Below are 12,744 nucleotides of genomic sequence, written 5' to 3'. Positions count from 1 at the left end.
GGGCACGTCAACCAGACCCTGTCACATAGCAGATTCTTTCCTTTGGAACTACACGACCAGGCAAAACACCCGTGCCTATCCTACACTGTGTTCCCTGGGGTGTTATTTGAGCATATATGCACAGCCAATGAGCGATATGCCTGGAATTTTCTAAAAAGGAAAGCTACGGCCCTCACGTTCCACAGCACATCTGTGCACAGGGCTTCCACATTCTTATTTCACTGCCCCCTGCGTCAACCTTGTGAGGTTAGCAAGCAAACACTATCTCTACCAATAAGGAAGCAGACTCGAAAAGTTGAGGACTGTGTTCAAACATATGGAAGCCAGTCATCACTCTGCTGAGTTGAGCCCAGGCTTCTGGGGTCAAGGGTGTGATTGAGCTGAATCCCTTTTGTGTTTCCCAACCCAACACTGTCCCCGTCTCCATTCTCAGGCCATAAATCCTTTTGGGTAAACATGAGGCGTCTGTTTTTAAAACAAGTTCAGGAATGCAAACATTTTCCCTTAGGGTCTGAATACACGTTATTCCCCAGATAACCCCTCTCAAGATACTGTCCCCATGAGGAACAAACGTAAAGAGAATATATGAAAATCTTCAGAGAAGGGCAGGGAGTCAGGTGGACGCAGTGACCTGACTCCTCAGCCCCTGGAGTCCTCCGGCAGCGTGTCTGCTTCACTGAGACCTGAGCAGGTACTGTGGGAGAGCCATGCCTTCGCAACTAGTGTGAATTACAGGACGGGAGAAGTGAGACAGCCCCTTGGCTCAACGCAAAAGCCTCCTGTTTCCTTGCTGCTACCTATGGTCAGTCCTCCTTACTGCAGCCAGAATGTGCTCTGAAAAATGTCAATCAAAACACATCACACACACACATACACACACTGGCTCAAAACTCTCCAAGACTTCCATCCACTCACGTTCAGAATAAAATCCAGATTCCCTCCCATAACCCACCACGGCCAGCATGATCTTATCACTGTCTCTGACCTCCTCCCAGACATCCTCCCCTTCCCCCCAGCTCGTCCTGTTCTACACACTCTGGCCTTGGCTTATCCTGACCTCAGGGCCTTTATGCTTGCCGCTCACTCTGCCTGGACATGGCTCTCCCCACTCCTGTTGCCACCGGGCTAGCTTTTCTCCTCAAACTGGTTTTTGCTCAAATGACACCCACTCGGAGAGGCATTCTCAGCCCACAAAAATCTAAAAACAGCCCTGCACCCCTCCAGCATTTTCCAGTCCCTTCCCTGGCTTTATTTTCATCGCAGGACTCACCTCTCTCTGAAAACGTATTGTATATTAAATGTTTATCTATCTGACTCCCCACCAGTCCATAAGTTCCACAGGAGCAGAGACATTGTCTTGTCCACCCCTCTGTTCTCTGACACATAGTAGGTACTCAGTAAGTATTTGATGAATGAATGAGTTTGGAAATGATCCAACTCAATCTCTTCCCAATATAATGTACTCAATAAATGCCAGTTGAATGAGAATGAAACAGGCCAACCTAGCCAGACTGCCTAGTTTTGAACCCCGGTTCCACTTCCCTGGTGGTTCAGACAGTAAAGCATCTGCCTACAATGTGGGAGACCCGGGTTCGATCCCTGGGTTGGGAAGATCCCCTGGAGAAGGAAATGGCAACCCACTCCAGTATTCTTGCCTGGAAAATCCCATGGACGGAGGAGCTTGGTTGGCTACTGTCCATGGGGTCGCAAAGAGTCGGATACGACTGAGCGACTTCACTATCACTATCATTATGACTTCAGCAAATTCCTAATCTCTCTATGCCCCGATTTCCTCATTATAAAATGGGCATAATGAGACTGAGTTAACATATGGAGCAACTGGAACAGTACCTGGAACATGGTAGGCTCTACATCACTATTAAAATACACACACACACAAAAGTCAACTTGTCTGCACATATTTGTGCATACCCTTACAGACTATGGGGCTGGGTTCACAGTAGACAATAAATGCTGCTAAATTAAAATTAAAATTACACCTCGAGTCACAGTCCCTGCCTTAACCACATCTTTGTTACTATTTCACTGTAACAATAGATGTATCTACAGTAGCCCTTGTGAGAGGTACAACCGCAGAGCTGACAAATGAATGAAAACTTCTCATTGCTCCAAATGATCAATTCTTACTATGCAATTTCAGTTATAAGAGAATTTCTTCTCCCGGCTGCCCCTTTTTACTTAGGAGGAGAAATACATAATTAGGCCACTCTGGAAACTCCTCTTATTCAAAGAATTTCAGTTAAAAGATCCAACATCATGGTCAGCCAACCGCAAGACAGGTTATTAAACTAACAGAAGTCACCAGTAAAATTCTATTGCTATATTAAACACAGGGTTTAGGAAAGAAAGTAGTATGCATTAGGAGCCAACATGGACGTAATGAAAACAAGTTATGCTAAAATACTGCAGTTTCTCTTTTTGATACCGTTAGAGAAATGTGGGCACCATGATGATCTAGTTTCAGAAGAGCCTGCCAAAGCTTCTCAAGGCATCCTGAACAAGAGAATGGTCAGAGGAACAAGAAGGTGCCTGCTTACACCTTCATGAACTCAGCTGCCCTGGGTGGGTCCACCAAGCACAGAGGAGGCAAGATCGCACACTCTGAAAATGCTGGACTCTACGAGATGAGGTGAGCACCTAAAACGAGGAGGAGGCCAGGCTATACTGGACCCAAACAACAGAGGAACCAAGCCAAGTCTTCCTTACTGACTGTCCCTGACCCTGGCTTGCTTCCTTCTAGGGCTTCTTCCCACAGACAGACCACTCAACTGACCTGTCAACTGGTCACTCAACTTAACCTGCAGTCCAAGAAGACAAAGGTAACTTTAAGTGCAAACAGGGTATCTAATTACTCACCTGTTCTGGTGAGAGGCAACTAGCGGGCCTGTATTACCTCATTAGACCCAAGAAAACCGAAAAGTTTATCCAGGCTATATTAACTCATCATTCAGACCCAAGAAAGCTGAAACATGAGAAAAGCAATAGTCCTTAAGAGCAGATAAATGTATACATTTGAAAAAGATTTATCCCATGAAACAGTACACTTTAGTCCACATTTGCTCTGTACGCTCATTTAAAAAGAAAAGTCAACAGAAAGTAGAAGAGGGAATAAAAAAATTAAAGCATAAGTTGAAAACAAACAGGGGACCTCTGGAGGGCCAGTGATCAGGACTCTGGGCTTCCAAGGCACAGGGCACAGGTTCAATCCCTGGTCAGGGAACTAAGGCCCTACATGCTGCCTGGCCAAAAAATGGTTGTTGTTTTTTTTTTTAATTTTGTAAGTTATAAATGAAACAAAAATTTAATTCTTCTAAAAGATGAATTACATAAACTAAAACTTAGGAAGCCTGATCAATACAGAAAGAGTGAGGGGGAAAATGAGCAGGCAACAATGGTTTAAATCTTACCTCTATGTATGATTATAAATTACAAGGGTGTGCTATGAATAGCTATGTTAATAAATTTGTAAGTCTCTATGAATTTGAATGACTTTGCAGGAAAATGTATGGCCAAGGAGAAATTAATTGAGGCAGAAAATCTAAACAAATAAATAACCTCAGAACTATGGTCAGAGTACTTTCACTGAAAGGTTAGCTAGTCCCAATGGCTTTACAGCTGAGCTCTAATGAGCCTCAAGGAAAAAAGCTCTGTTTTGTTCAAACACTCCAAAACACTTCAAAAAATGAGGAAGGTTCCAAATCATTTTATTATAGGAGTTACCTATGAAAGTGTTAGTCGCTTAGTCGAGTCCAACTCTGCAACACCATGGACAGTAGCCCACTAGGCTCCTTTATCCATGGGATTCTCCAGGCAAGAACACTGGAGTGGGTAGCCATTCCCTTCTCCAGGGGATCTTCCCAACCCAGGGATCGAACAGGATCTCCTGAATTGCAGACACATTCTTTACTGTCTGAGCCGTCAGAGAATATCTGATATCAAAATAGTAGGACAAAAAAAGGAAATTAGATTAAGTGTAAACTTTGTCAATAAAGTAACAGCAAATGATACATTAAAAGAATTGGTTTTTAAAAGAAAAAAAGAAAAATAATATATCAGGCTGAGTCAAACATTCTCCAGGAAATCAAAAATTATTTAACATTAAGAAAGTTATAATGCTATGTATTACATTAACTGATCATTGTCAAATATAATAATGTCCACATCTGCCAAAATGTTTTTGTTGGCATCATTCACTGGTAAATATCACTCATTCCATTAAAATCTCTAAGGAAAAAAAGATCCCTAAATATGTTAAAGAGTATATATCAGAAAACATCAGCTATGAACCTTGAAAACACTGCTCTAAGTGAAAGAAGCCAGACATGAAAGGCCACATGTATAATTCCATTTATATGAAGAAGCCAGACAGGCAAATTAGAGAGACAGAAAGCAGACTTTCGGTTGCCAGGGGCTGGAGGCAAGAGGAAATGGGAGTGAACACAATAAATATGAGGTTTCTTTTTTGGGTGACAAAATAATCTGGAATTCAACATTAATGATGGTTGCACAGTGCTGTGAGTACGCTAAAAACCACTCAATTGTATAGTTTAAAATGATGAATTTTAGAGTATGTGAATTAGATCTCAGTAATATAGTTTTAAAGAAGGAAGCAATATGAAACCCTGAAGGCATGTGTATTAAATTCAGAAACAAGACGCTGATACCTAATACCACCCCTTTATTCATATCGCTCTGGAGACTTGAGCTGAAGCAACAATGCATGACAGGGTTCCATGCACTGCAATCATTCAAGCCAGACATGCACTGATCTACCACATCACTTTCTGGCAAAAGGTTGGTTTCTTCAAAAATTAATCTAAAATTGTGATACCCATAATAGGGAGAAAATGCATTTAAAGCATTTTAAACCAAGGTAAGGCATTTACTACATGGTTCAGCGACCAAAGGAGAGGACAGAAACCAAACCGTATGGTAGACTGTATTATTGTCCACAACTACTCAACTCCATACCTTTAAGAGGATTATATACCCTCACTATTGCCAGTGACTGCAGCCAGGAAGGCTCATCCCCACTCCCTAAGTAACCTGTTTCGGCCAATGGCGCATGAGCAAATGAGACCTACGCCAGATGGGAGCAGACACGTTAAGAGCCACGGCATGTTTCCATCAGCTCTCATGGTCTCTTCCCTCCTCTGCTCTGCAACGAGCACGTGCCAAACAGGCTGAGCTTTCAGAACGGAGACTTGTGGAAAAGAGCCATAGCAACGGACTCATAGCCACCAACACATAACTTGACCTAGAAATGAATGCTTGCTGCAAACCTCTGTATTTTGGGAGCTGTTCACTACCACAGCAAGGCTAATACATATAATTATAAAAATGTCTATGCAATTTATTTTGTGGCTGAGCTATGCAGCACGAAGGACCTTAGTTACCCGACCAGAGGTCAACCCCCGCCCTGCATTGGGAGTTCAGAATCTTAATCACTGGACCACCAGGGAAGTCCCAAAAATGTTTGTGTAATTTTTTTTTTTAAATCTGGGTAGGAAATAGTGTATAAAGGACATGGAATTTTAAGAGGTACAGTTGTTTTTTTTTTTTTTTCTGCAGAGTTACATAAAATTCATCTTAACCGTGTGACCTAAGTCCTAGAACTCTTACTTGCTCATCACCAGAAGTTCAGTCTTCCTTCCTTTCCAACCCTGTCCTAGAGGCTCATCTCCAATAGTCTCCCAGACCTCCAAGGTTGCTTGCACAAGCATCCCCAAGTTCCCACAGCCCAGCAGTCTGTGATTTCTAGGTTAGCATCTTCCTTGAGCAGACTTATATTTTCCCACTTCGGATTCTGGAGCATTACTTATAAGGGAAAGACTCTTCTTTAGACATGGATTAAGAGATCACTTTTAATTATTTGTAGGTTAATAAAGTCATTTCAAATGAAACTGTTTCCCCAGCTTTTCTATTAGAAAAACTCCCTTCAAGTAAAATCCTCTATTGGCCTGACCCAAAAGACGACCTCCGACAAGATTACAAACGAAGAGCCAAGAGCCCACGACCACATTCTCCAGCTCAGCTTCCAATGTTTACTACCAGCTTTTTCTAAGACTCTTCAGACATTTCTGCGATTCTTGGGAGGAAAGGTTTTTCTCCTACCCTCAGATGAATTTAAACATGATCTCTTTCCATCCTTCTGAAGAGGATATATACTGTTCAACCACATAGTGAAACAGCTAACACACGTTAGTCAAAGTGCTGACACAGAGCTACGAGGATGTGACACCTGTGTTTAGATGACTCAATCTGGCTGCACATGGCCACAAAAACCTCTATCTATGATGCAAAACAATATGGGATACAATGGAGGTCCATGCAAAATGAGGGAGGCACGCAAAGGCTGCTGGGGCAACTCGAGATAACAAGAAAATCTGCTGAACAGAAAAACAAGATAGTGGGAGCACTTGGTCTGCACATTCCAGGCTGAAGGAGGAGAGGTATTTCTGCAAGCTTGTCCCTAACTGAATGATACCTAGGACCCACATCACAAAGGTTGTAACTCTGTTGTTGGTCAAGTACATGCATGATGTAGAGGAATGAAAAGGCCAAGCAGACAGCTTTCTGAACACATGAATTAAACCTCAGCCAAAGTACCCAACAAAGAGAACATGACTCTAAAAACCTCTTTGAAAACCTCTTTCCTTCCCACCTTGATGCATTCTGCCAACTGAAAGCTCAGTAGTAAAGGCATTCCTCCCTGACGATTCTACATCAAAATCATGCAGGGGTCTGGGGCGGAGAACCCCTCAGATCATCCAAGTTGTTTGTGTCACTTATAAGAAAAGACTCAGAAGTTGCATGTAAGTGGTCACGCAGGCAGTAATGTGAGGACATCAGGTCTTTGCTCTCTCACCTAGTGGTGTGGTACATCACATAACCCAGACACCCCACACAAGAATGAGAGTGAGGCACAGGAGCACATAGAGAGCTCCAGAAGACCAACTGAGAAAAAGTTACATGATGGGTGGCAATCAACAGAGGAGAAACAATGTTTCATAAAGACCTACTGGGGGTACTTCCCTGGTGGTCCAGAGGCTAAGACGCCAAGCTTGGGCCTGGGATCGCTCCCGGGTCAGGAGAACTGGATCCCACAAGCTGCAACTAAGATCCAGTGCAGTCAAATAAAATTAAAAAAAAAAAACCTACTGGAGATATTCAGTCTAAGGGTCTCATTTCTATACTCTCCCAACCCTAACGCACTCCATCTACCTCTGGTCTTTTAACAGAAGAGGCAAGGCAGGAAGAAGACCTGGGCTTAGAGTCCAAATGACTGGGCTTGAATTCTGGCTTTGCTCCTCACCAGGCCTGGAGAAAGTTACTCAATCTCTCTGAGCCCGTTTCTCCATCTATGACACAGAGGGTGTAAGGATTCAAGAAAACACACAAGTAATGTGCTACCATAATCTCTTACATGTGTTAGTTCTTTCCCACCCTTCACATAACACTCCTTAACTGTACCATTTGTTCACCTCACAAACTGGTCCTAACTGACATGATTTTTGTTACCATCTGACACAGCACTGCACACGTGGAATGCACCCAAGAATTTGAGGTAATAAGTCAGACGCCTACGGAAAGATAAGGGAAGCATCTTGGTTTTCAGAACAAGGACTGAGACAAAACAATATACTTATATTGTTGAATATCTACTAGGGGATCAAACACTTGTTGATTAATCATCACCTCAGAACAAATCCCTTTCCAAGGACAAAAACCATTCAAGTGAGGAACAGACCAGGGCAAGACTCCACCACCAATTCAACTGAAGTGGTTACTCTTAAGGCCACGCTTACACCATTCAGCTGTGCTTAAAACAGCCTGGAGCATTGATCAAGCAAGACTATTAAGCGTCTTGTCCTCAAAAATGACCTGAGGCTCACCATTCCTCCATAATCGGGACTCTTTCTCTAGAATCCAAAGACACCCCATGCCAAAAATAGTGTGCAAGATTTTGCACGTGCCCTTGTAAATCTGAATCTTCCTTTGGAGAGAACCTAGCATTTTTAGAGTCCCAAAGGTAACCATGGGGGATAAAGTTAAGCCCTGCTGCTTCTAAACTGTCTCTCTCAATTAAAAAAGGAAGCAGAAGTATATCTGAACTTACATGAGCTCCCTAAATTCAAATCGCTCCTTAGTTGAGTACTGTCACACTCAATGATCTGTGCTCCTTAGCTGAGCACCCTCACGCTCAACGATCTGTGCTCCTTAACTGCGTACTCTCACGCTCAACGATCTGTGACACACATACCCTGCCTTTAGGGGTAGGGATGCCCTTGAACCTCCATCCAAGCCTAAAACTAACCTGAGGTGAGCATTTGTCAAATTAGAAGGAAAAATGTGACTGTAGTCAAATAGGTCACAGTTGCTTGATCTATTAGGATTCTTTCCCTAATAGGATTCTCTCAATATTAGTCTTGTGGATTAAACACTGTTGTGTTGATTCAGGAATCTGCATCTAACCACAGAGGAGCTAAAAGAGATGGTTTTCTGAGAAATTCTTCAAAGCCTGAGATACACAATCCCCATGGCATCCTTTTTAGAAGCCTGAAGCGTGCCCACCTCCCACCCAAAAGTACAGATGCATTTCCAGGCTTGAGACCTACCTGGCTACCTGGTTGCTCCAGATCTAATCCCCACACTCCTACTGACATGATTCGAACTGGACCGGGACATGGGGGATCTCTCTTTATTTCCATGGAGAACGGATTTACTGGAAAATAAGAAGGCACTCAACATCCAGCTGATCACAGTCCTAAACAACCAGGAGTGAAAGAAAAAGCAAGAGTAGGGCATTCTACACCAAAACAGCTCAAGAGAGTTTCACAACTAAGTAACCAGACAAGGAAAGTGGTGGAAAGGCAGAAACGAAGGACATGCAAGAAAAGGGCCCCATGCTTCATACTGGTTGGTCTGGCCCTCTTATGTGGGTGTTCTGAGCTCAGAGGCAGAAATGAGCCCTGTAAATATTAATATAAGGATGAGCGGAAGTATTGCAGACTGGGTACAAACGTAGAGGGCAGAAACAGATAAAAGAAGTAAAAGAATGAATGACAGGAAAAAAAAAAATACTGCGACCTTATCTGCCTATGAACTATGAGGATAAAACAAAGTCAGGGACTTCCCTGGTGGTCCAGTGGTTACAAATCCACATGCCAATGCAGGGGACACAGGTTCGATCCCTGATCCAGGAACAGCCCACATGTGGAGGAGCACCTAAGACCCTGCATCGCAACTCCTGAAGCCCGTGTGCCTAAAGCCCACACTCCAAAAATGAGAGAGACCACCACAATGAGAAGCCTGAACTTGGCAACTAAGAGAGTAGCCCCTGCTCACGGCAACTAAGAGAGTAGCCCCTGCTCACCGCAACTAGAGAGAAGCCTGCAGAGCAACCAAGGCCCAGCACAGCCAAAAATAAATAAATAAAATGACACATAAATAAAAACAAAGTCAGAAAGGGGGCAGCTTCCCTGTGGTGGTGCAGCAGAGGCTGGAGGGTATGCATCCCCGTGGGGAGGTGCGGAGGTTTGTCTTGAAGCCAGTATACAAGAGAGCAACAGACACAAGGATTTCTCAAGATGCTTTCATGTACACTTCACACACGACAGAGAAAGATGTCAACTGTCCACAGTAAAGATGCTTATTATTACTCTTCAGTTAAGGTGGTTGTTGTGGGGAGGTGGGGCCTGACAGATCAAGGGAGAGTTAGCTTTCTTCAAAGCCACTTTTAGGTATAGCTGTTGTTTGACAAAATTTAGCTGAAGGATTACCTTCTTACAATATATATAATTAAATACGTTTTCAGCATCTTACTTCAAGGAATCTCCGTAAGATGGTAGAGGGAATGGGACAAAATAATGACCACTTTCTATTTCTTCTGTAGGCCAAAAGAGATGTTTTCCTACACACAGGCGTTTTAAGTAGCCTAATTACCAGGGTACCATCTTCCCTCAAACCACAAATTACAGGATATGGAAAGAAAAAAATCTACTCATTCATGTCTTCATCCAAACAAACATTTATCGAGTTCCCACTGAGTGCCAGGTACTATTCTAGAAGCAGGGGAATTTGAGGAATCAAGTTTCGGGGTGGAGTGCAGGTGTGGCATGGACCCAGGACAAACAGCAACATGATCTAGTGAGAAAAATACATGAATAAGGGGACAGCACTGTGCTGGAGTCCAGAGAAAGCGAGAGGAACTGCACTCCGAGGCCGGCTCCAGAGAGGCACCCTGCCAGCCCAGCCCTCCTACCAGCTCTGCGGCAGCAACAAAACCACTTGACTTCACCAACGCTCGCTGGAAAATGGTAAGGCCAACCCATCCAGGTGGCCAGGCAGCATGGAGGATACAGAGAATGCCTGTGAAAGCCTGTGTACACAGCGAAGAGCCACTCCAGGTGGGGCTGAGGTGTCCCCAGCGTGGAGCACGGCCTCGGCAGGACAGACACAGGCTAAGAGGCAAAGGACACGGCTGGGGACTGGCCTCGTGGGCTGAGCCAGGGGCAGTGGCTGGAAAGAAGGCCTAGAGGGCCGGTGAGCTCTGAATTCTGAAGGATCTCAAATACCAGGCTTAAGAATTTGTGGTACACCCTACAGGCAGTAGCTAAGCTTGTGGGGCTTCCCTGTGGCTCAGAGGTTAAAGCGTCTGCCTCCAATACGAGAGACCCAAGTTCAATCCCTGGGTCAAGAAGGTCCCCTGGAGAAGGAAATGGTAACCCATTCCAGTATTCTTGCCTGGAGAATCCCATGGACGGAGAAGCCTGGTAGGCTACATACAGTCCACAGGGTCTCAAAGAGTTGGACATGACTGAGCGACTTCACTTTCACTTTCAAGCTTTTAGGCAAGAAAGTGGCAATCATATGTAAGGTTTTCAAAAAGACTTCAGAAAGAAAAAAAAACAAACACAGATCAAATAGAGAGGAGAAGAAATAGGAGATGAGAGAGGGATCATTTAGGGAGCCCTTGTAATTGTCCAGGCACACCTCCCCTGCCCTGCCCCTGGTGGTACCTGAGTCAGGTGGAAGATGCCACAGAGAAGGACAGGTGAGAAGAGTCGCCAACAATAATGTCGGGTGGCGTGGGAGACTCTGATGAATGTCTCCTTGGCAGGAAAAAAAAAAAAAAACACAGAGTATGGCCATACTAGAGGGATCATGTTTCAGACATAGGTAAATTACAGAGGATTAGAAATTTCTGAAGTTCCAGCAAAACTGAGTAGGTCAACAGCCCTGTGTGCTGTGGTTAAATCCATGAAGCCCATCCCTGGGACAAGAGGGCAAATCCTGCCAAAATGACTGTGCTCAGCAAGGCTTACACCAAGGTGGCCAGGGACTTGCCACTCTGACCCGGGGATGGGGAGCTGCCTCCATCCAGCAGACCCCACCCACTCAGCTTCCATCACCTGATACTGGGGTACCTGTCTCAGGTCATTTCCCTCTTCCATCACCTGCTACCGGGGTACCTGTCTCAGGTCATTTTCCCTCTTCCATCACCTGCTACCGGGGTACCTGCCTCAGGTCATTTCCCTCTTCCATCACCTGCTACCGGGGTACCTGCCTCAGGTCATTTTCCCTCTTCCATCACCTGCTGCCGGGGTACCTGCCTCAGGTCATTTTCCCTCTTCCATCACCTGCTGCCGGGGTACCTGCCTCAGGTCATTTTCCCCTGTCACAGCCAGCACGCCCACTCAGGAACTCACGGGGGGAGTCTCACATCAGCATCCACTTAAGGCCACATGAGCAAACGGCCCGCAGACTGTCAGCACCGCCTGGTTCCAGCACCTGGCTAGAGGGTTCTGGCTGTCACCTGAACCCACCTTTGGCAGAGAGCCAGCTGAGTGCCCTGGGAGCCTGGGCTATGAAGCGACTCAAAACAAAACAAAATGCCAAAACCAAACGCAAACCCTTGGGACTGAGAAAGATCACAGGACTTGGAGACAAAAATCCATACATATACACACACCTCTAAGTCAAGGAAAAACAAATCAAATATTTTAGCTCATACTCTCTGCTGAGCACTGTGCAAGCTTGACATGGTACGTCTCAACACTCAAAATAATACAGGGGTGGGATGGGGGGAGGTGAGCTTGATTATACATGTTCCTACTAAGAGAACAGGTCCAGGGAAGGTTGAGGATGGGCCTAAGGTCACTCTGCCAGTACAAAGCAGAATGCACAACTGAAGCCCAGCCCCAAGAGACCAGAGCAGAGGCTATGGCTGTCGCGCACCGGCCCCTGGTCACGGATCTCTCTGAACAAGGACCTACCCAACAAGAGACCCAGCACCACCGCATTCACCTCGGAACCTGCAGCACAGCCTGGTCATGAGCAATCCTTCATGTGTGTTCCTTCGAACCAGTAAATTCCCAATCCACCAGTGCCAGAGACCTTGCCTCTCAAAGGATGTTTTAAGAGCCAGCCAGCTCCAGAGAAGATCCAACATAAAGGACCAGAAACCATTAACCAACAGCTCCATGTGGCAGCCACGATCCCCCACAGGCTCCAGAAGAATCAAGCCAGGGCCATCATAGGGTGCGCACGCAGAAATAAACCTTCGAGGCCAGCCACCACTGTGCACGGGGACATCTGGCTTGAACACTTGGTGTTAACGCAGGAGGCGAGGGCTTCTCATCCCCAGAGAAATCCTGGGTAGAATATACTCTGCCAAAGTAGCCTAATGATTAATCCCATCAATATCTACATTGATGGAAC

At 45.1% G+C, this 12,744-nt stretch overlaps 1 protein-coding gene across 7 annotated transcripts in view; it reads right to left on the bottom strand.

Moving 5' to 3' along the window:
- Positions 1-12,744, bottom strand: part of SNX30 (sorting nexin family member 30) — a 109,251-nt gene that overhangs the window by 63,949 nt on the left and 32,558 nt on the right. Inside the window, exon 1 of one of the 7 annotated variants that reach the window (XM_044940458.2) lies at positions 8,640-8,702. The exons of the other annotated variants lie outside the window; for them this stretch is intronic. Within the exon in view, the coding sequence (XP_044796393.1) occupies positions 8,640-8,687 (48 nt within the window). The 5' untranslated portion in view covers positions 8,688-8,702. Of the gene's footprint in view, positions 1-8,639; positions 8,703-12,744 lie in introns of those variants that run through there. 7 annotated transcript variants of the gene reach the window in all.

Source organism: Bubalus bubalis, chromosome 3 (genome assembly GCF_019923935.1).
Source record: "Bubalus bubalis isolate 160015118507 breed Murrah chromosome 3, NDDB_SH_1, whole genome shotgun sequence".
Taxonomy (NCBI): Eukaryota; Metazoa; Chordata; class Mammalia; order Artiodactyla; family Bovidae; genus Bubalus; species Bubalus bubalis.
The sequence above is the reverse complement of the archived record's forward strand: the minus strand, read 5'-3'. Positions and strand labels throughout refer to the sequence as shown.